Source organism: Aegilops tauschii, chromosome 7 (assembly GCF_002575655.3).
Source record: "Aegilops tauschii subsp. strangulata cultivar AL8/78 chromosome 7, Aet v6.0, whole genome shotgun sequence".
Classification (NCBI taxonomy): Eukaryota; Viridiplantae; Streptophyta; class Magnoliopsida; order Poales; family Poaceae; genus Aegilops; species Aegilops tauschii.
The window spans coordinates 47,654,856-47,679,386 of record NC_053041.3 but is presented as its reverse complement, the minus strand read 5'-3'; the positions used below and the strand labels follow the sequence as shown (position 1 = coordinate 47,679,386).

At 46.0% G+C, this 24,531-nt stretch overlaps 3 protein-coding genes across 3 annotated transcripts; 2 read left to right on the top strand and 1 right to left on the bottom strand.

Annotated features, from left to right (window-relative positions):
* Positions 1-433: 433 nt before the first annotated feature.
* On the bottom strand, positions 434-12,795 carry LOC109773270 (3-ketoacyl-CoA synthase 12-like). The gene is made up of 2 exons (XM_020331965.4): positions 11,133-12,795; positions 434-468 (listed from the first exon to the last, which is right to left on the bottom strand). The coding sequence occupies exon 1, from the start codon at positions 12,784-12,786 to the stop codon at positions 11,392-11,394; it is 1,395 nt and encodes a 464-aa protein (XP_020187554.1). The 5' UTR covers positions 12,787-12,795; the 3' UTR covers positions 434-468; positions 11,133-11,391.
* A 4,957-nt stretch (positions 12,796-17,752) lies between these two features.
* Positions 17,753-18,289, top strand: LOC109773271 (uncharacterized). Its single transcript, XM_020331966.1, has one exon. It carries the CDS (start codon positions 17,753-17,755, stop codon positions 18,287-18,289), a length of 537 nt encoding a protein of 178 aa, XP_020187555.1.
* Positions 18,290-21,580: 3,291 nt separating this feature from the next.
* On the top strand, positions 21,581-23,864 carry LOC109773275 (protein STRICTOSIDINE SYNTHASE-LIKE 10-like). Its single transcript, XM_020331968.4, has 3 exons — positions 21,581-21,924; positions 22,072-22,344; positions 23,235-23,864. The coding sequence occupies exons 1-3, from the start codon at positions 21,593-21,595 to the stop codon at positions 23,743-23,745; spliced, it is 1,116 nt and encodes a 371-aa protein (XP_020187557.2). The 5' UTR covers positions 21,581-21,592; the 3' UTR covers positions 23,746-23,864.
* Positions 23,865-24,531: the final 667 nt, after the last annotated feature.

Below are 24,531 nucleotides of genomic sequence, written 5' to 3'. Positions count from 1 at the left end.
TATTTGGACATGAACAAACTCCAGCAGAACTACCAGCCTCAGTCACCACCTTCATTCTGATCATTTTATACAAAACTTGAGCCGCGTGCAACGCAAAAGGTTTTCATGTCCTTGACCTAAACACTAGTGTTATCAGAAAATAAAATTCTAGACGATCTAAGCTTATAGATGCATCGTTTACCTTCGGCTCAGGGATAACGCCGGTCTGTGGCGGAAGGAATCACCTTTCCCATTGATGATTATTCGAGACTGTAAAACTCTCATCCGTTTTTCGGATCCCTTTGAAATGCATATTCCAGTCTGGAAGCCTTTCCCCCACGTGAAAGTTTCAAACAAAACAATAGCTCTAGTATGGAAGATGGAATGACACATTATTTATTGGGTTTTTTCTATTCCTAGTTAAATTTAAAACCATGCTAATGAAACAGGCCCATATACTATATAGTTGCATGTTATTACTCACGAACACTGGTAGAAAAAAGCCCTTTAGTCCCGGTTCGCAACAGCCTTTAGTCCCGGCTGTGCAACCGGGACTAAATATGCGCGACTAAAGACCCCCCTTTAGTCGCGCCTCTTACGGACCGCGACTAAAGGCTTTAGTCCCGGTTCTTGTGGCTGACCAGGACTAAAGGTCCGTCCACGTGGGCGCCAGTGGTCCATCGGGGCGGAGGACCTTTAGTCCCGGTTCTCGTGGCCAACCGGGACTAAAGGCCTCCTCCGTAGGTTTAGGGTTTTAGCCCCCCTAAACCTGGTTTCTTTTTAATTTGGAGTGTTTTATTTCTTTTATATTTTATTTTGTGTTTTATTTTAATTTTGATAAAGTTTCAGTACACATATTCTACGCTACTATATACATGCATATGAAATTTCAAACAAGAAGAATTCAAGAGGAATATATAATATATATTCAATCTCGGGTGACCATATACAACTTCGAACAAGTTTCCATACACAATTAGGATGGATGACCATATACAACTTCGAACAAGTTTCAATCTCGGGTATGCATATAAATTTCTTCGTCCTCGGTATAGTGTTCTCCTTTAGGATTGATGACTTCCCTCATGAAAAATCCTGCTAATTCTTCTTGAATTGGTCGGAAGCGACCTTCTGGACTAAGCCTCCTCCACAAGTTATCCGTCGCGTTCCGCACGCTATCCGATGCCTTTCGCTCAGAGGTGTGTCTCCGGATGTTCTCACAAACATAGTATCCACATAGATTGGTCCCCGGTGGCTGCTTATCCACATTAACTAACCTTCTGAAATCTAGCTCATGTTTGAATTCACCGACAATTTCTTCTGAGAACCGTCTCCAAACCCTACATGGCAAAGAAAATTAAATGAACAAGGGAGTTATTAGTTACTTGATATTAGGAAATGAACGGAAGAGACCGATCGATATAGAGCTCAAATGATTGAAAATAATTACTTTTGCAACATTTTTCTCGTGTCGGCCCAACGCTTTGGATCCGAATCCATAGAGTCCATGATTAGAACTCTGGAGGTGTGAAGTTCAATATTTAGCAGAATCCAGTGGAACCTGCGGACACGTTACATGCACAGTCATGCATAACTCATCGATTAGACATACCATGCATGGAGTAAACAAAAGAGAATGGGCACAAGAGAGAAACACTCACCCAAAATGGTAAGGAAATAGAATATGACTTTTGAGTTGATGCTTTCTAAGAAACTTGTACAAGTCTTTCTCCACGTCTTCGGGGTGATGTTGTAACACATGTCCATTAACGATATGTGGGTCAATGAACCCAACATCATGGATGTTTCTTATTTTGCATTCCCAAATATTCAATCTGCATAATAGCGTACGCAACAATATAGTTAGGACAATATATATATATATATATATATATATATATATATATATATATATATATATATATATATATATATATATATATATATATATAGTGCAGGCAATGAAGAACGAGATGAGGTAGAAATAAATCACTTACAGAACGTAGCAACTCGGCATAGATTTGTCGAGGTCGCGCAGATTGAACAGCTGGAACAATTCACTCATATGAACTTGTACAGAGTACCGTTTGGTGTGATGCTCATCTGTAACATCCGCATAAACATATTCTTTGTCGGCCCATGTTATGAATTGCTTGTACCAACGTAGCAGATTTCGCATTTGTGGTGGTAGACTCTTTTCCCGCGCAGGCTCGACGAGAGGCCCATTCCGCACATATTGTAATGCTATCTCACATACTGGCGCATCCTCAAGGCCTAAGAAGGCACGAAGAGTCAAACCCATCTCGGACGCTTGTTTCATGGCACTCGCTACAGTCAATCCAAGTGCTGTCGCAGCTGCTATGATCTCGGGGTCCTCTTCCGGACCGGCTTTCACTATGAGCGGGGGGATCGATTGTTTCTTCTGCATCCCGAGCTGGTCAACTTGTTTCCCGCTTTTTTTACTTTCTTCTTTCTCCTCCTTCAATATTTTTGCTTGCCTACGAAGTTCATGTCCATAGTCGTCAGGCATATTCAGCTCGGCTTGGGACGGTGTCGTCAAAAAATCCTTAGCCCACTTCTTTTGCTTCTCAGTGAATACTTGCTTGGGCTCAGGCTCTTTTATCGCCTTCATATCCGCCTTCCATTTCTCATAATCAGCAGACGCGGCCAATTTGGTTTCAGCTTCCTTAAGTTCCCAAGGCCTTGGGAGGAGAGGCTTCAGTGATGGCTCCGGTACCCTTGTGGTCTTAGGTACATAAGGGTCCGGGTTAATAGTCCAGGAGCGGGTTTCCTTGCTGTCCTCCTGCTTCTGCTTCCTCGCTGGAGGTGGATTGGGGGGCGTCGTACCCGCCGGATGTTGTGGATCGGGGGACGGCGTCGAATGGCGTGAAGGAGGTGTAGGTGAACCACCACGACCGCCACCACCGCCACCACCGCCACCACCACCACCACCATCGGAGGAGGGTGGACTTGCTAGCCTTGGCGCCTCGCCTGGAAATACTATGTACTTCTTTTTCCATAGAATTATCTGGCGCTTGACATCTCCAAGTCTTCTCTCCCCTTCGAGTGTAGGTTTGTCAATCTCCAGGTCCTCAAACCCTTGGACTATGTCTTCCACCGTGACACGAGCATAGCCATATGCAATGGGGTTGTTGTGGTGGAGTGCTCCAGGTGTACAGGGTAAAGCACTGCCGCTAGCTACCTTCGTGGAAACGTTCCCCACGGGATAATGCAGATCACATTCTTTCATCTCCTTTACATCATCCACGGGGTAGTGAGGCTCCAGTGCACGAATCTCGATCATTGGTGCACTAGCACCAGGCGGGGCATCCGTGGAAGCCACGCTGCTTCTCCGCTGCTGGCTTCCGCGATCCGCTTCATGATCTTCATGCGGCCCTGCAGCCGATTTTTCTTTTACTAGTTCATGCACGGTCTGCTTCAACTCATGGAGTTCCGATGCAAACTTCGTCATAAGATCTGCATCCCGGTCCGTCTTTCTCTTACGGCTTCTGTAACAGTACGGGTCATTGTCCTGGGAAAACCCTACTTTCCACGGAACTTTGCCTTTGCCTCGTACACGTCCTATGTGTTCATCATTCCCGAGGGCTGTTGTCAGTGCGTCTTTCTCTCTGTTGAACTTGATCAAGCCCTCTTGAGCTTGGGTCGTTGCGTCAATAAGGGCTTGGGTGGGAGCAAACTGTCTCTGCCGGTGAACACACACCCCTGTCTCCGGGTCTAGCGATCCCCCATGCCCGTACCACCAGCTTTTGGCCCTTGGGTCCCATCCCTCTGTACCTAGAGGGATTCCTCGCACCCTCAGGTCCTCCTCCATCTTCTGCCACCTAGGCTCCGAAAGGCGGTATCCTCCTGGCCCATAATATGATGGAACTTTTTCTTACTCGCATTATCCTTATTTTTTTCGATATTTCCTTGAAATGCTCCGATTGCTTTTGCCTCACAAATTCTGGCCAATCATCTTTCAGTTTCTCATGTTGTCCATTGAAATCCGGAGTCTTGCCCTTGTTGACATAGTCACGGGTTAAATTTTTCTTGAAGTTCCGGAATGCTTCGCCCATCTTCTAAAGAGCGAACTCTTTAACTAGCCTCCTCCTCTGACGTCCACCCGGAACCTCGTTACCGAATTCATCGACTTTGTTGTATTCCGGAGGTAGAATGAAATGTTCCATAAGCTTTCTCCAGCAATCCTTTTTCGTTCTCTTGTCGACAAAACTGAAACCAAGACGTGCCTTCTTTGGCTCCTTCCATTCCTGGACGGTGATCGGGACGTTGTCTCTAACAACCACTCCGCATTGGTTGATAAACTTTGAGGTGTGCTGTAGGGGCTTGCCGGTTTCACTGACAAACTCAATGGCATATGTTTCTCCTGTTTTCATCGCCTTGGATTTGCCACGCTTTGTCGTACTCGATCCGGAGGGCTAAAAAAAGAAAGAGAGTCGCGCGCGTTAATACATATGTATTCACATTTCAGTAAGTTTGTATCACGAGGGGCTCAATGTATATATATACCTCGCCGGAGGTGGTTGCTACTTGCAATTCAAGATCGTCGTTTGTTGACGGTTGACCTCCGTCGACAATGTCCGTTCCTTCACCTTCTTGATCATCGAGAATCTCTGTTCCACCGTCAAGGTTCAGAAAAGAAGAGACTACATCCTCTTCTTGCTCATATTCTGAGCCCGGCACATAAGGAATCTCGTTGTTGATGATGCCCATTAAATAACGTTCAGCCTCCGGATCCCTAAGCGGCTCGGCTCTATCGTCCGTCATATGTCACTCCTGCATGTAGTAAAAATTCTTTAAGTATAAAGGAATTAAAAAATAAGATTAAGGGGACATAGAGGAGGAGGAATTAAAAAATAAGATTATTGAGCACTGCCAAGTATTTTGTTTTGTTTTCTTTGTTTTTCTTTTTGGTTTTCATTTGGTTTCTTTCTTCTTCCTTTCTTCTTCTTTTTTTCTTCTTCTTCTTCCTTTCTTCTTCCTCTTTCTTAATTCTTTCTTCTTCTTCCTTTTTCTTGTTCTTTCTTTCTTTCTTCTTCTTCCTTTCTTCTTCCTTTCTTCTTCTTTTTTTCTTCTTCCTTTTTCTTTGTTCTTTCTTTTGGTTTTCATTTTTTTCTTCTTCCTTTTTCTTTCTTCTTTTTTTCTTCTTCCTTTTTCTTTCTTCTTTTTTCTTCTTCCTTTTTCTTTCTTCTTTCTTTCTTCTTTCTTTTTTTCTTCTTCCTTTTTTCCTTCTTTCTTTCTTCTTTCTTTTTTTCTTCTTCCTTTTTTTTCTTCTTTCTTTTGGTTTTCATTTGGTTTTCTTTCTTCTTTCTTTTTGGTTTTCATTTGGTTTCTTTTTTTTCTTCTTCCTTTTTCTTTCTTCTTCCTTTTTTCTTCTTCCTTTTTCTTTCTTCTTTCTTTCTTCTTTTTTTTCTTCTTTTTTCATTTGGTTTCTTTCTTCTTTCTTTCTTCTTCTTCCTTTTTCTTTCTTCTTTCTTTCTTCTTCTTCCTTTCTTCTTCCTTTCTTCTTCTTTTTTTCTTCTTCCTTTTTCTTTCTTCTTTCTTTTGGTTTTCATTTTTTTCTTCTTCCTTTTTCTTTCTTCTTTTTTTCTTCTTCCTTTTTCTTCTGTTTTCTTTTGTTTTCTTTTGTTTTTCTTCTGTTTTTTTCTTCTGTTTTCTTTTTTCTTTCTTCTTCCTTTTTCTTTTGTTTTCTTTTTTTCTTCCTTTTTCCTTTTTTCTTCCTTTTTCCTTTTTTCTTCTGTTTTTCTTTTGTTTTCTTCTTCCTTTTTTCTTCTTCTTCTTCCTTTTTCTTTCTTCTTCTTCCTTTTTCCTTTTTTCTTCTGTTTTCTTTTGTTTTCTTTTTTCTTTCGTCTTCCTTTTTCTTTTGTTTTCTTTTTTTCTTCCTTTTTCCTTTTTTCTTCCTTTTTCTTGTTTTTCTTTTGTTTTCTTCTTCCTTTTTTCTTCTTCTTCTTCCTTTTTCTTTCTTCTTCTTCTTCCTTTTTCTTTCTTCTTCTTCCTTTTCCGGCGGCGGGAGGCGTGCGGGGAACGGCAGGCAGGGGCAGCGGGCGGAGGGCGGCGGGCGGCGGCGGCGCTCACTGGGGACGGGGGCGGCGGCGCGCAGGGCTTCGGCGTCGGCGTCGGCGTCGGGGCAGGGCTTCGGCGTCGATCGGCGTCGGGGCAGGGCTTCGGCGTCGAGAGAGGAGAATGGGAAGTGGCGGAAACTGCTAAGTGCAGTATATATAGACATACCTTTAGTCCCGGTTGGGGAGGCAGACCGCGACTAAAGGTACCCTTTAGTCGCGGTTGGCCACACCAACCGCGACTAAAGGGTACCTTTAGTCGCGGTCCGCCTCCCCAACCGGGACTAAAGGGTTTTGGCGCCGCTTTCGTTCCCGCGCAGAAAGAGCCTTTAATCGCGGTTGGGGACAACAACCGCGACTAAAGGGGTACCCTTTAGTCGCGGTCCGCCTCCCGAACCGGGACTAAAGGTCCTTTTTCATATAAAATAAAACTAATTCATTTTAAAATCTTAAAAATACAATTATATATCAAAAAAATCAGAAAAATAAAACTAATTCATTTTAAAATCTTGAAAATACAAATAATATATCAAAAAAAATCAGAAAAGTAAAACTAATTCATTTTAAAACCATAAAAATACAATTATATATCAACAAATCAGAAAAATAAAACTAATTCATTTTAAAATCTTAAAAATACAAAGAATATAACAAAAAAATCAGAAAAATAAAACTAATTCATTTTAAAATCTTAAAAATACAATTATATATCAAAAAAATCAGAAAATAAAACTAATTCATTTTAAAATCTTAAAAATACAAATAATATATCAAAAAAATCAGAAAAATAAAACTATTTCATTTTAAAATCTTAAAAATACAATTATATATCAAAAAAATCAGAAAAATAAAACTAATTCATTTTAAAATCTTAAAAATACAAATAATATATCAAAAAAATCAAAAAAATAAAACTAATTCATTTTAAAATCTTAAAAATACAATTATATATAAAAAAATCAGAAAAATAAAACTAATTCATTTTAAAATCTTAAAAATACAAATAATATATCAAAAAAATCAGAAAAATAAAACTAATGCATTTTAAAATCTTAAAAATACAATTATATATCAAAAAAATCAGAAAAATAAAACTAATTCATTTTAAAATATTAAAAAATACAAATAATATATTAAAAAATTCAGTTCATCGATCCTTTGAAGGTTTGACAAAAGGTTTGATACATCATTCAGTTCATCGACCAAATACAAAGTTTGGTACAATAAATTATTACACATCAATTCTTCCCTTGTGTCCCTGCTTGCTTACAATTGTGCCGTATCCATGGAGCATCCTCATCATTTAACTTAATGCTTGGGTCAGTGTTCACTTTGAAGGGCGGAATTTCACCAAACATATTATAATCTTCTGACATGTCTGTCTTGTCCTCCACTCCCACGATGTTTCTTTTCCCTGAAAGAACAATGTGGCGCTTTGGATCATCGCATGATGTACTGATCGTTTTCTTATCTTTCTGTTTCCTCGGTTTGCTACTCATGTCCTTCAAATAGAAAACCTGAGCGACAACTTTGGCAAGGACGAATGGTTCGTCAAGGTAACCAAGATTGTTGAAATCCATCATTGTCATTCCGTATTGCTCGTCCACCTTTACCCCACCTCCTGTTAGCTTGAACCATTTGCACCGGAACAAAGGGACCTTAAAGGAGGGTCCATAGTCAAGTTCCCATATCTCCTCTATGTAACCATAATATGTGACCTTTCGCCCATTCTCCGTTGCTGCATCAAAGCGGACACCACTGTTTTGGTTGGTGCTCTTTTTATCTTGGGCGATGGTGTAAAATGTATTCCCATTTATCTCGTACCCTTGGAAAATCGTTATAGTCGAAGATGGTTTCTTGGCCAACATGTACAGCTGATCTCCAACATCATTGTCATTCATTAAATGTTTTCGCAACCAACTGCCGAAAGTCTCCATGTGGGCCTTTCTAATCCAGGATTCAGGCTTCCCCGGGTTGTCCGAGCGTAAAATATTCTTGTGTTGCTCGAAGTACGGAGCCACAAAGCTGGAATTTTGCAGAACTGTGTGGTGTGCTTCAGTCATAGAATGACCGTCCATACATATCGTGGATTTCCTTCCGATCTTGCCTTTTCCACTTAGTCTCCCCTCGTGCCGCGATTGAGGAATACCAATCGGCTTAAGGTCAGGAACATAGTCAATACAGAACTCAATTACCTCCTCATTTCCATAGCCCTTGACGATGCTTCCTTCTGGCCTAGCACGGTTACGAACATATTTCTTTAATACTCCCATGAACCTCTCAAAGGGGAACATATTGTGTAGAAATACAGGACCGAGAATGGAAATCTCTTCGACTAGGTGGAGCAGGAGGTGCGTCATAATATCGAAGAAGGATGGTGGGAACACCAACTCGAAACTGACAAGGCATTGGACCACATCGTTCTGTACCCGTGGTAGATCTTCTGGATTGATTACCTTCTGAGAGATTGCATTGAGGAATGCACATAGCTTCACAATGGCTACTCGAACATTTTCCGGTAGGAGCCCCCTCAAAGCAATCGGAAGCAATTGCGTCATAATCACGTGGCACTCGTGAGACTTCAGGTTTTGGAACTTTTTCTCCGCCATGTTTATTATTCCCTTTATATTCGACGAGAAGCCAGACGGGACCTTCATACTGCTCAGGCATTCAAAAAAAATGACCTTCTCTTCTTTGGTAGCACGACCTTGAAACCATTCCGGATGCCGGTCATCTAGGTCTTTCAAAAGTTGCTGGTCCTGCCGTGCTTCCTTTGTATCATTTGTCTTCCCATACACGCCCAAGAAGCTTAGCAGGTTCACGCAAATATTCTTCGTAACATGCATCACGTCGATTGCAGAGCGGACATCTAGGACTTTCCAATATTCTAGCTCCCAAAATATAGATTTCTTCTTCGACATGGGTGCGTGCCCGTCAACTCCCCGCGGAACTGATTGTCCGCCAGGACCCTTTCCAAAGATGACTTTCAAATCCTTGACCATATCAAATATCTCAGCACCAGTACGTTCCGCAGGCTTCGGCCGGTGATCTGCCTTGCCGTTGAAATGCTTGCCTTTCTTTCTTACGTTATGATTTCGGGGAAGAAATCGACGATGACCCAGGTACATGTTCTTCTTACAATTAACCAAACGTACACTTTCAGTCTCATGTAAGCAGTGCGTGCATGCATTGTATCCCTTATTTGTCTGTCCCGAAAGGTTACTGAGAGCAGGCCAATCGTTGATGGTTACAAAAAGCAACGCTCGTAGGTCAAATTCCTCTCCTTTGTGCTCATCCCAGACACGTACACCAGGTCTGGCCCACAACTGTAAAAGTTCATCAACTAATGGCCTTAGGTACACATCGATGTCGTTCCCGGGTTGCTTTGGACCTTGGATGAGCACTGGCATCATAATGAACTTCCGCTTCATGCACAACCAAGGAGGAAGGTTGTAGATGCATAGAGTCACGGGCCAGGTGCTATGGCTGGAGCTCTGCTCGCCAAAAGGATTCATGTCATCAGTACTTAGACCAAATCTTATGTTCCTTGCGTCAGCTGCAAAATCTTTGAACACTCTGTCGATCTTTCTCCATTGCGTTCCATCAGCGGGGTGTCTCAACTCCCCGTCGGACTTACGGTCCTCTTTGTGCCATCGCAACGACTTGGCATGCTTTTTGTTCATGAACAGACGTTTCAACCGTGGTATTATAGAAGCATACCACATCACCTTGGCGGGAACCCTCTTCCTGGGTTTCTCGCCCTCAACATCGTCACCAGGGTCATCGCCTCTGATCTTATAACGCAATGCAGTGCATACAGGACATTCATTCAAATTCTCGTATTCACCGCGGTAGAGGATGCAGTCGTTAATGCATGCATGTATCTTCAGAACCTCTAAACCTAGAGGGCAGACAACCTTCTTTGCTTCTACGTACTGGCGGGCAACTCGTTATTCTTCGGAAACATATTCTTCAACATTTTCAGCAAATTTTCAAATGATGAGTCACCTACACCTTCCTGTGCCTTCCATTTTAGCAAATCCAGTGTGCAGCCCAGCTTTTTCAGACTATTATCGCATCCTGGATACAACGACTTTTTGTGATCCTCTAACATGCGATCCAAATTCTCCCTATCCTTGTCAGTTTCGCAGCGTCTCCGTGCATCAGCAATGGTCCGACCAAGATCATCAGCGGGCTCATCATGTGCCTCTTCTTCACCTTCACCTAACCCTTCCCCACCTTCAGCATCATCCTCCATGAAAGTATCACCGAAATGATCATGATAGTTGTCATCGATATCATCCCCTTCTTCATCTTCTTCCATTCTAACCCCTCTTTCTCCATGCTTGGTCCAACAATTATAGCTTGGCATGAAACCGTGCCGAAGCAGGTGCATGTGAACGTCTCTTGAGGAGGAGTAACCCTTCTGATTCTTACAGACAGCACATGGACAGATAATAAAACCTTGCTGCTTGTTCGCATTTGCCACTACGAGGAAATCTTTCAAACCCGTAGTGAACTCGCCGGAGAGTCGGGGACCGTACATCCATTGCCGATTCATCTGCATTATTATTATATAAAGTATATAATTAACCATCATGCATTTGTTAAACTAACTAGCTAGAAATAATACAAATTAAACAATGAACTACACACATGCATATTTTATCAATGACACATGAAAGGTTCAAGTTGCTAACCGCGATCGCGGAGGAAAAATAAATGAGAAAGCTCAAGTGTGGCTCGGACACTTCATATCATGTTTGTTTCAGGCTCTCGGCCATTTCATCGAACACCTTGTGTGCATAGGAGGAACCAAAAGCAAACCCACCACCCCCTTCTGAAAATTGTGAAGTGAGCTGAGTGAAGTGAAGTGAGTTGAGTCCTATATATAGGGATGGGCCTTTAGTCCCGGTTGGCCACTCCCGTCCGCCAGCTGTCGACCGAGCGCGCTGGGCCCAGATAGTTGGTCGCGGGTCTCCTCCCGAACCGCGACTAAAGGCCCCTTTTGTCGCGGTTCGATTGTTTTGGGGACTAATGAGGGCGTATGGAAGCCTCTTTTTCTACTAATGGAACCCAACATGTGGAGCTGATGAAGGTATACAACACAAATGTACAGTACTAGGTATATATCCTCAGTCCCAGCATACCTGGGGCTGATGAAGGACCGAGAGTACGTACGAATCATGCTATACAACACAAACACACGCGACCTGCAAATGATGATGCACAAAGACACCCCCCTCACGATATTTGAGCTAACGCAATAACCTGAACGCAACAAGGCTAACGCAACAACCTGAACGCAACAAGGTTAACGGCAGCAGATATATAGCTATAACACCGTTGAGTCGACTTGGTTAACCCAGCTGTACTTGTCCATGTACGGGTTGGTAGTGGCGCTCTCCGGTGGCGGTGGGTAGTCGTCGATGCAGTCTGCCCACGCGCCCTTGTCAGCCATGTCGCCGGTCACCTCCCACAGGCAACTGTTGCACTTGAATCCGGAGCCGAAGGTGAGCATGAGCGCCCGGTCCCCTTTCTTCAGCCTCCCCTTGGCCTCCATGTACGACAGCACGTACCAGAGGCTGCTGGCGGACGTGTTCCCCCACCGGCGCAGTGTCATCAGCGCAGGCTCCACGTCGTCGGCGTCGAGACCGAGGCTCTCCTTTACAGCCTCCACGACGGCGGCGCCGCCGGGGTGGAGGCAGTAGTGCTCCACGCCGGTCTTAAAGTTGATCTTGGGAAGTCGCCCGTCTGCCTTCACCTGCATGGGACAGTGGGATAGAAGCTTGCTGGATACGTAGTGGGCAGCGAACCGCAGCAACTCGGACCGGGGGAGGACGCGTGGGACGAGGCGCCGTAGATTAAGGGTCATGGCCCGGACAGCGGCCTTGGGCAAATCCTTGCTGAGGCTGATCCCCACGTGTCCGTCGCCGTCCTCGCGCTGCAGCGCGCACGTGTGCGCCTCGTCGTCGGCGGCGATGTTTGTGTGCACGAGATGGCGGAGCGCCATCTTGGCGCGCCCGCGGAGCGACGGGTTGTTGGTGAGCAGCACGGCGGAGCCTCCGCTGCGGAAGAGGCAGTTGCCCATCATCATGGACCTGTCCGTGCCGGCGTACCAGCTGGGAGCGATGGACTCGGACGAGACCACGAGAGCTAACGACGCCGGCCGCGTGCGCAGCGCTCTGCGCGCGAGGTCCAGCGAGATCAAGCTGGCGCCGCACCCCATGCCGGAGAGGTTGTACTCGGCGACGTCCTCGCGCATGCCGAAGCGGCGCACGATCCTGGAGGCGAGCGACGGCGCGGGGGCCAGCAAGGAGACGTTGACGACCAGCACGTCAACGTCGCGGGGCGCGACGCCGCTCCTGGCGAAGAGCTCGGCGATTGCTTCGTCGAAGAAGGCGTCCATCTCGTCCAGCGCGTCCTGGTGGGTGGGCGACTCTTCGCGGCCCTCCAGGATGCTGCGCGGGCAGTAGCTCTCCTCGCCGATGCCGGAGCGGACGATGACGCGGAGGAGGAACCGGTACTCTGGGACGCCGAGGCGCATGTTGCGCGTGACCACCCTGCCAACGGTATCCGTGCTCACCTTGCGGTCGTCACACGGCCTATGGCACACGTAGTCCAGCAGGTAGTACCGCGAGTGCCGCCGGCGGGCCATAACCGTGCGCAGCAGGGAAGTCACCGCATGCGCAAGGAGAATCGCTACGCTAAGCATAAGAAGCGGCTCCATCGTGTCCGCGTCGACGCTCCGCGAAATAGAGAGCAAGATTTATATAGACGTACCTAGCCCTCAACATAGAGTGTGTACAGTGGGATATTTGCTTCTGAGCCCAGGCTCAGCTGATCCTCAAATCCTATCCATCCGCTGGCATGTGGCACCCTGAACCGGCGCCCACACGTGTTGTACAGCGAAGCCTTTGATATGTTACATATACGGAAACATTAACGCCCACACGTGTGGGCGTTTGCATCTCGCCTACACACGTGGATCCGCGTCCGTTTGTGGGTGCACGAATTTTGGCATGTTTGTGGTGCCACGTAGGACTGGGCTAGTGTGTGGGCATTCACCCGGTCGCCCACACATGCGTTTCAGCACACGGAGGGGTCGGTGTGTGGGCGTTTAGCAGTTCGTCCACACGCCAGTTTTTCACTCACGCACAAGGGCTGGTGTGTGGGCATTTTCCATCTCGCCCACACGGCCGTCTCCTCTCCCACACCCAAGCTGCTAGTTGTCATGTGTTTTGCAGTGTACATGGCAACTGCCCTAGTGTGCTTGTAAGCAGATGGCAACTCTTTTTTTTTACCCGAACATGTCAGTTGCCATGTGTTTTGCAGGGTACACGGCAACTGCCTAGTATGCACGTAAGCAGATGGCAACTCTCTTTTACCCGATTTGCCATATGTTTTTTGCATGGTACATGGCAACTGCCCTAGCGTGCACGTAAGCAGATGGCAACTCTTCCTTTTACATGGCAACTACCCTAGCGTGCTTGTGAGCACATGGCAACTCTCTCAACTGCCTAGTGTTAGTAGGTGGCAACTCCTAAAGTTTTGAAGTCATGGCAACTGCAGTAGACCAGACCATACATGGCAACTGCAGTTGAGCAACCATGGCAACTGTAGTTGTTCGACATGACAACTGTAGTTCAGCGACATGGCAACTGCAGTTAAATGAACATGGAAGAGGGTCCAGACCATGGCAACTGCGGGGACGCTGGTGACTGTCACGCGGGGCGTGCGGGACCATAAGGTAGGAGGCCTGACGTACGGGCGTGTGGGCGTTATCTATTTTGCCCACACGCAGGCACGTGAGAGGGACAGCGAGGAAAAAAAAAGACGTGTGGGCATTATTTGTTTTGCCCACTCGTAGGCGTGTGGGCTGATCCTCTTAAACACCACACAAACTGTGTGGGCAGACCCCTTAACGCCCACACGTGTGGGCGTTATCGGAGATATATATATATATATATATATATATATATATATATATATATATATATATATATATATATATATATATATATATATATATAGACACACACACACGACATCATGATAACAACAACACCATAATGACAATGAACTGGATAAGGATAATCGAATTCTGTACTCGTCCACTTGTAACGATCCTCTACTTCTTTATTAGTCTTATATCCTTTATAGCAGTTGTTCTCGTAATCGTCCACTTGTTCGTTACATTTTTCCCATGATTCATAGACTCCTGAATTCTTCCCATATACACCATATACCACTTTCACTTGAACTACGAAAATAAATAAACAAGCTAATAAGTCAATTTCATAGTTCTCCAATCAAACATAGCAAAGTCATATAGCAATCTGCATAGCAACATACAAAATACGTTTAGAAGCATCGATTATACCAATCACATAAAGGCAATTCACTAGTTGTTCACAAGTAAAAGTTCAGCTCCATCATAGCAACATAGAAATTAAGTTCAGACGCATCGGTCCTATAGATCGCATAAAGGCAGGCATTAGTAGTTCAGAAGTAAAAGCTCAGTTCCGTCATGGGCTCTCCTCGCCTTCCAACATCTTCATGATCTCGGCTTGGGTGGTCCTCGCAGCTGCGACGGCTACTCGCGCACACTCAGCGGCTGCTCTAGTGCTCCCAGCGGTTGTTTTTGCGCTCTCAGCATATGTTGCAGCGCTCTCGACGTATGCCTGAGCGCTCTCGACATAGGCGAGCATCATTTCCGTGTACCCAAGCACCCTTGTGATGATGTCTACAACTGTAGGAGTTCATTCTACAGGTGTAGGACTCCTAACGACGCATCTCGGCTTCTCCATCTAAATCATATTTGAAAAGTTGACATTTAGATAAAAGACATTTTCACTAAAGAAGGTTTATGACAATAACAAAGATAGAACTGTTACAGCAAAAGTCCATATTTGTCCTTTGGGTGGACACTTCTCGCTCTTAAGTGGTTGTATATATGGTGTACACCTACTCACTCACTGTAATTATGACTGTCGGTGATGGCCTTTCTTTCCCCTCTCTTCCTGCTTTACCAAGGTCTCCTGTTTTATCAAGGTCTTAGAGGAGGAAGAGAGAGAAGAACGACCCCCTATGTCATCAGTCGGCCCATCTCTCAAGTGGTTGTATATATGGTGTATACTCACTCACTTGCTGTAATTTCGACTGTCCGTGATGGTCGTCCTTCACTTCTCCTGCTTTACTAAAGTGTAAGAGGAAGAGAAGATGAAGGATGACCACCTACGACAATAGTCGGTGTCCTCTCAGAACCACTCTCATATCAGTTTGTGGATTAAGAGTGAGTATTGTCCGCTAGAAGAAAAGATAATTAAGTAGCTTGTCCATAAAAAGTTAAAAAAATTATAGAAAAAGGCATATGACCTTTGCTAGAAAGTGGACATATTGGGTGCCAGAAATTAAACGAAAAGGAACTTAATCCATGTTTCATTAAAATGTTGGCACTCACTATGAATATCCGCATAATGAATAAAATATGGTACTATATGTTGGTCCATATTGTTGTATGCAGTTCGTAGTCCTCTACCACACCGTTGTTATGCTTTCGAGAGAGATGCCACTAGTAAACCTATGGCCCCCGGGTCTATTTTTTCATTAATACAAAAAGCTTCTACAGTTGCTCTTTATTCGCTCTTTACTATTTTTTCCGCTTTGCCTATCACTATCTGCTTTTAATCTTGTAACTGGCAAAAACAACGGGAGGGACACCCCCTTGCCTTTTTTATGTGCAAGCAATTTTATTTGTTTGTGTGCAGGTACTGATAACGTTGTTAGTGTGCTGCCTCCTACTGGTTCGATAAACCTTAGTTAACTATGGGAAATACTTTCTGCTGCTATGCTACATCACCTTTCCTCTTCGGGGAATCCAACAACTCCTACGGGAGTAGCAATCTACAAGGGAGTTAGAGCCAATGCTCCTCTACCTCGTGGCAACTGAGTGGTCAGTACGGTCCTCACAGTAGAAAGATAAGAAGGCAGGGTACAAAAGGTACAGCGGCCAACATATTATCTCAGCGAGGTCCTCACCGGCTCAAAGCAAAGATACCTGCACTTCCAGAAGCTACCATATCTACATCTTCCTGGCAGCGCGGAAGCTGGCTCATTATTTCCACCAAGACCGAATTACTGTGGTCAGTTAGACCCCGCTTCTGAATATGATTAACAATCGGAATGCTACTAACCGAGTGACCAAATGGGCGATCGAGCTGCTTGCACACGACTTGAATTGTGAGCCAAGGAAAGCAATCAATTCACAAGCCCTCGTTGATTTTCTTGCGGAATGGACCTAATCCCATGATCCACCCACCCTGCTACACTCGAAGAATTGGATTATGTACTTTGATGAATCAAAGATGCTGGCTGGCGCGGGGGCTGGAGCACTCCTCATTTTGTCTAAGGGTGACAAGCAAAGTTATGTCCTGCAGATCCACTTCATAGCATCCAGTAATGCAGCAGAGTATGAAGCCTTGCTATATGGACTCTGAATGGCAGTCTCACTCGGCATTACCCACCAGCTGGTCCGTGGCGACTCGGATCTCGTCGTCCAACAAGTGATGAAAGAGTGGGACGTTAGGAGCGAATTAATGACTGCTTATTGTGCAGCCGTCCAAAAATTGGAAGGGAAATTTGAAGGCTTTATTGGAGTTGGTTCATATCTCGAGAGCGGAGAATGAAGCGGCCGATTCACTAGCTAAGATTGGCTCCACTCAGCGACCAGTTCCACCCGGCATTTTCCCAGAACTATTGCATGAGCCGACTATTGTGGAAAATCCTTTCGTCAACCAAGAGCAACCGGAGCAGTCGACATGAGTAGAGAATGACGGAGTGGTACAAATACCGACGGCTATTGACCTGATTCAAGAAGTCCTGGCATACTGGCATACATAGAAGCCGAAGCAGAAGAGGGTGTGCTAGGATGGACTCGATCTCCTGGAAGAAGCTCGAAAGCTCGCCCTTGTTTAGTCTCTTCTTTATCAACAAACGTTGCAAAGGTATCTTAGTCGGCAAGTGCGTGGGCGTACCTTCATAGTCAGCGGCCTGGTTCTCCGACTGCGACAAAAGAAAATCCACAAAATCGCTCTGCCGTGGGAAGGACCATTAATAATCTCCCAAGTCCTGAGTAACAACACATTCCCGAGGAGATAAAGGCTACATGGAACACAACACTCTTATGCTATTCATAGTGGGGAGTATCATATACTAGTATCATGCATATGATCCTAGTGTATAGTACTACCTTTACTGTGCATACTATCATAGAGTAGTATCATAGGTGATCCTATTTATTGTAATGCATGACACAAAATAGCATAGCATTTAACATGATATGGTATCTACCTATGTTATTTCAACCCTCTCTCTCTTCTTTAATTATGTGCCACATCAACGTGTTTACTGTTTTTCGAGTACATGATACCGGCTAAGACACCACCACTAGCATATGATGCTCCCCACTATAATCTCCAATAGGCATGCGAAATATCCAGCGCACTGGATAAACCACCAATTTGGCACGCGAGAGGCGTGGCGTGCTCCAGTAGGCGAGCGAAAAAAAGGGCGCGCGCGGTAGTTTTGGCGTGCGTCGCCCAGCACGCTGGTTAAAAGCTGCGTGTCGGCGCCCGCCAACCGCCACGATTTCCCTCCCGCCGTACCTTCATCCTCGCCTCTTCCGGCGCCCCGTCATGCCGCCGCGCCGCCGGAGCAGCTTCTGCTACCGTGGCGTCCGCCTCTGCCCCTCCGGCATGTATTACGCGGAGATCCGCTCCGGCGATACATGCCTCGGGCTCGGAATGTTCGAGACCGCCCGCGCGTACGACGCAGCGGTGTGGCACCTCGGGCGGCCTCTGTCACATATGAACTTCTCCTACGTGCGGACGCGTGAGCAGGCGCATGATCTCGTGCCTCCCCCACGACTAATCAGCGACGAGGCTCACCGCCTCCAGCGGAAGTGGGAGCGTCGCCTCCTCATCGCCGAGGCGGACGAGCACGCCGTGGCGGTGTGGCGCAAGCGCTTCCCACAGGATGTCACCGCCGAGAACGTGTTCTGGGCGCAGAGGAGGGCGGAGCGAGCCGTGAGTCGGGCGGACAAGTGTGCGAGGAAGGAACTGGCGGAAGCCCAGATCGAGCTGGGACCTGTGTCAACCTGGGACGATGAAGATCCTCGGTGGCTCGACGCACTCACGTCGTCGGACTACACCACCGAGGAGGACGAGGAGTAGTTTTATTTTCGTTTTATCTTTTTCATTTAGCATCGTATGAACTAGCTTGTGGTTTGGGGAACTATGCTATGAAATTTGAAGTATGTGTTGTTTCATATTTTTTCGTATGTGTTGTTTCAGAAAAACTCCATGCACCGGCTGGTCACGCGTGCTGGATTATACCACGCCTGGTGAAGTGGTATAGCGGCGCCCTAAATTTTGCAGCGTCTGGTAAAGCAACCACCCTCTTGCACGTGCTAAAACGCTATTTCGGCGCTGTAATTTTTTTAGCGCGTCACGCGCCTGTTGAAGATGCTCTTACACGCCCACCTGGTGCAAGACTAGTCGGCATGCTCGCTGACCGACTTCCCTTTCTATCGTAGTAAAGACGTTAAAGTAAGTTGACTCGGAAGACTGCGGCTGATCCTTTTTTTTGTAAGAAAACTTCAAATCTATTCATCTTCAATCATGGCAGTACAACGAACACCAGAAATAAAAATTACATCCAGATCCATAGACCACCTAGATACGACTACAAGCACTGAAGTGAGCCGAAGGCGCGCTGCCGTCATCGCCCCTCCGTCGCCGGAGTCGGGCACAACTTGTTGTAGTAGACAGTCGGGAAGTCGTCATGCTAAGGTCTCATAAGACTAGCACCGCAGAACAGCAACTGCCTCCAATGAAAAATAACATAGATCGGAAGGATCCGAACCGAAGACACACTTAGACGAACAACAACGAGATCTGAGCAAATCCACCAAAGATAGATCTGCCGGAGACACACCTCCACACGCCCACCAACGATGCTAGACGCACCGCCGGAATGGGGCTAGACGGGGAGACCTTTATTCCATCTTCAGGGAGCCGCCGCCGTCTCGCCTTCCTGAGCAGGACACAAACCCTAGCAAGATTGAAAAAATGACTAAAAACGGATCCCTCCCGCCGGCCCTTGTCAGGATCCACCGCGCCTCCATGGCCCTAGGGCCACCGGCGCCGGTGAGAGGCACGAAACCCTAACTTTCTTTCTTAGAGAAGGAGGCGGCTAGAGAAGATGACCATCATTTGTTCTGTCGCTCGTGTTTTCTTGTATCGACTGCGGCCGATCCTTATTACCAACTAGCCCACAGTCAGTCCGCTTGGTTGGCAGGCGAAAATCCAAAGAAAACCGAGTGACCAAAAGACCAATTACAAAAGATTCAAAGGGAAAAGAGTCGGGGAAAACCATTGCAAGTGCATCAAAAGTACTTAAGATTAAAGTTTAAAACTGCAGCACCACCATCATCGGTCGGACTTACATCTTTTCTATGAAAATAAAGAATTTAGTGGCACTATCAAAATCTGGAACTTTGTTAAAATCAAATTGTTTCTAAATAAAATCACACAAAAAGTGAATATCCCACTCAAAGTTGCTTTTTGCACCACGTATGTTTGAACTTCTGTTGATGCAGATATACTGTTAATGCAAACCGTACCCACTAGACATGCTAAAGCAAAGAAAACCCTGTCCATAAACATTGGCACGGTTAGGGAGCTTGCGGTTGAGAGTTACTAGGAGACAAGAATAAGTACGATTGACAGGGCTAAGTTTGAATACTAACATGAATAATATAATACCGGCTGTATGGCAGGTGATCTCGATCGATGTGACTTGAAGGGATAGATGCCGGTGAAGTACTGTATATGCCTTGACCGCTTTTATAAGACGGCATAGAAGAGAAGAATTGGTATGAGTGATGGGGCCAGATTTGAATAAGAACATGAATAATATAATATGGTTGTATGACAAGTGATCTCGATTGACGTGACCTGAAGGGATAGATGCCGCTGAGGTATATGCCCTAACCGCTTTTATAAGACGGCATAGGGTAGAAGAATAGGTACAAGTGATAGGGCCAGGTTTGAATATAAACATAAATAATATAATATCGGTCATATGGCAGGTGATCTTGACCGATGTGACTTTAGGGGATAGATGCTGGTGAGGTATATGCCCTGACCTCTTTATAAGACGGCACAGGAGACAGGAAACGGTACAAGTGATAGGGCCAAGTTTGAATACAAACATGAATAATATAATACTGGTTGTACGGCGGGTGATCTCGATCGACGTGAGTTGAAGGGACAGATGCCGATGAGGTATAAGTCGTGAACGCTTTTATAAGACGGCATATGCCGCGTGTGCCGCTGCTTCTCAAATTGATGGATATGGCGGAGGCCAAGCAATGTCGTTGTGCCATCGTCCTCACTCCTTCCTCTGCCTCGCCTTTCCCATATGGCCGACTCCAATAAATGCCGACTGTCACTCACGAGATGAGGTCCATCTACACCGACACGAGGCTCGTGCCGGTGCAGTTGGGCCAGCCAGCGTTCAACCATAAGAGCCTCGCCTTTGACCACCGTGTTGGCGTTCCGCTATACTAGTTTTTCAATAAGCCAATGTGTTTTTACGATTGGCCAAGTTTATGGAAAATTATACCAACATCTGCAATACCAAATAAAATAAATGTAAAAATATATTCCATAATAAATCTAATGGTACGGATTAGGAGTATATGTTAAACATAGTTATAATTTGCTATGTCTTAATACCAGACATATGCATGCACCCACTCAACCAGGTATACGCAGAAGGTACCGTCTAAACACAGTTACTGTGTCCTTGCTTAGAGCAGCTTTTCATGGATTGGCAAATATTCCGCCTCTGTGGCTCATAGGTGAGAATGAGGACAATAGAAGCACCTGACAAGACTTGAAGTTGCAAGTAAAACTGCAAATCCATAATGCAATATCGATTATAGGAAAAATCGTAACAATAAAGGGAAACATTTCTTCTAAGAAAACCGAGTGTTTCTTGGTACTCATCTCTGAAATTATAACTTGTTGATTCCATGCTAAATCTGGAAAATTGCATCTTTTCTAAAAAAACTAAGAATTTAGTGGCACTAGCTAATTCTGGAACCTTATTGAAATCATACTGAGCAAAGTTTCTAAATAAAATTACACGAACAAGTGAATATACCACTCAAAGTTGCTTTTTGCACCACGTATGTTTGAACTTCCGTTGATGCAGATATACTGTTAATACAAACCGTACGCACTAGCCAGGCTAAAGCAAAGTAAATCGTGTCCATAAACGTCGGCACGGTTAGGGAGCTTGCAGTTGAGAGTTACTAGGAGACAAGAATCGGTACGAGTGATAGGGCCAGGTTTGAATACAAACATGAATTAATATAATACGGATCGAATGGCAGGTGATTTCGACGTGACTTGAAGGGATATATGCGGGTGAGGTATATTGCAGTGGCCGCTTTTATAAAACCACATATGTCGCCTGCGCCGCTGCTTCTCAAATTGATGGATATGGAGGAGGCCAGGCAATGTCGTTCTGCCATCTTCCTCACGTCCTTCCTCTCCCTCGCCTTTCTCATATGGCCGATTCCAATGCCGGCCGCCACCAAGGAGATGAGGTCCATCTACGCCGGCACGAGGGTCAAGCTGGTACGGTTGGGCCGGCCGGCGTTCGGCCCTGAGAGCCTCGCTTTTGACCACCGTGGCGGTGGCCCGTACACCGGGGTTTCCAATGGCCGCATCCTCCAGTGGAAGGGCAATCGCCGCCACCTCGGCTGGACCGAGTTCGCCCACAATTACAAGCACAGGTGAGCGATCGATCAATCCACTGCACAAACTTCCTTTTTTGGCACGAAGAAGACCATGCATGGATGCACAAACTTCTTGCCACAGTATGGCCGTGACGTGAGCTAACTGAACGCGTACGGTACCGCAATGGTTTTGGGAGCCTGCAGGACCGTGGTGGAGTGCGCAGCGAAGAAGAAGCTGGTGGAGCCCGATGGCTCGTGCGGGCGGCCGCTGGGCCTGCAATTCCACCGTGCGTCCGGTGATATGTACATCGCCGACGCGTACCTGGGGCTGATGAGAGTGGGGCGAGGCGGCGGGCTGGCAGAGGTGGTTGCCACGGAGGCCGGCGGCGTGCCCTTCAAGTTCCTCAACGGGGTCGACATCGACCAGGAGACCGGGGACGTCTACTTCACGGACAGCAGCACCATCTACCAACGGAGGTACGTACGTACCGAAATATGTTACGGTCTGCGATTGGTATTTCTCAATCGATTGAGAAATAAACTCTATATACTCTGTTCTTGTACGATGTCACGGACGATTCCATGCAAAACAAGTGTGACAACCGCCGCTTAAGTGCAACTAAAAATGTTGAATATATTAGCAATATTTAGATCAACCTAATCCAGAAATAAATTACTAGCATGGCTAAAAAGCCCGGTCGGCTTCGTTGGTAGTGGACATGGTGACAACGAAGACAATGCGGAGGTAGCGGAGCGCCCCTCTCCCTCGGAATGGGTGCACCGGAGGAGGAGCGCGCGGGAACCACTTCTCCTTTCAAACTCCAATAGAATATGAAAGTGAATCCCTTATAAGAAGGTCCAACTCGTTTTCAAGTAGCAATATGAGACTAAACTTCCCACCATACTCATTGCTATATAAACCTATATGGGCCTTTGTAGATTTTCTGAAATTGTTAGATGGGCCCAAGGCCCACCCTAGATTTCAACAAAAAACTTGGTCCGTTTCACCTAACCGTGATCCAAGAAAACAAAAATATGCCGAGCACCAAGGGTTGCTCAGCGAAGGTCGAAATGTAATGTGCTCGAGATGACGTGTGTAACCTCATTGCTATCCCTCAAAAACAGCTGACGAGCACCGTCTCTTGAATACCACCCGTCAGCCTCATCTGACTGAGCTCACAACACCAGCCACCAGACAGCAGCAGCAGCACCATCATCTTAAGTACTCCTGCTGTTAGTACTACTCTACGACTACTACCAACCTACTCAGCCAGATTAAAACCCTGACGGGAAGAGCGAGAAGATGGCTAATTATATTTCCGTCCGGAGGAAGTACTGCGCTACTAATCATATGGTTGTGTCTACAGTGAGTACCTGCTGGTGGTGCTGAGCGGCGACGCGACGGGGCGGCTCATGAGGTACGACCCACGGACGGGCGACATCACCGTGCTCAGGTCCGGCCTGGCCTTCCCCAACGGCGTGGCCATCAGCACCGACCGTACACACCTCATCGTCGCCGAGACGTCGCCATGCAGGCTTCTCCGACACTGGCTGCACGGACCCATGGCAGGGGAGACTGAGGTGCTTGTTGAGCTGCCGGGGTACCCGGACAACGTGCGGCCCGACGGAGGCGACCGGGGCGGGTACTGGGTGGGATTTAACCGAGACAAGCAGTGGGAAGAGAACGGGACCACGGCCAACTCCATGAGCGCCGTCAGGGTCGACGTCACCCGAGACGCCAAGAACGGCACGGTGGCTGTGGCGTTGCGTGGGTACGGTGACGCCACGGTTAGCGAGGTGGTGGAGCGGAACGGGTCTCTGTGGATCGGCTCCATCGACACGCCCTACATCGGCCTCTTGAAGCTTGCACCTCTCTAATGCATAAGCGCATGTACAATGAAGGCCGCACTTTAGTTCTGCCCCGGTCATCCACATAGATAAATTTCAATGAAGCTACTCGTGTGTGCCATAATCACCCAGAAAGCTACTTTATGTGATGTCATCATCTTACTTTTTCTCTCTCACATACTTTCCAACACATGAAACCTTCACTATATTTAAACAATACCATCAACCATTTGAATCAACGATATCAACAAGCATGCATATTGAAAGTTATTGAAAAACTTGATTTCCATACAAAAATCAGCAATCTTGATATCCAAACAGTAGCAAGTATGTCTTGTCCATGACACTAAAAAACTTCAGAGTAACAAAATAATCTTAAGGTTTCCAAATACTCATAAAGGGGAGATTTGTAAACACTCATAAAGACTGTCTCACATCTTCAATGCTTCATTGCACATGAAGCCCTCTTTTGTTGCACATATCTTTAGAACATCTACATAAGAAGGAAGACACGGGTTTAGACTATAAAAACAAGCAGGCAGGGCATATCATACTCAAAGGTGGAGAACAGAGGAAAATGATGCTCAAAGGCAAGATAATAAGAATAACGTGTTTTATTTCCTTGTTAAATTGACCCAACGAATTTATTTCAGCCATGTATGGAGTTGATCGACCCGAAAGTACCAACTCACAGAAGCTATTCCTATGAACTTAACTACAGGAAAGCAAATATTCATGTGTGTATAGTGAAGGGAGACAAACAAAGGGAGCCAAAGAAAGTGAACTACATACCTTCTATTCCTCCGTAAAGAGTTG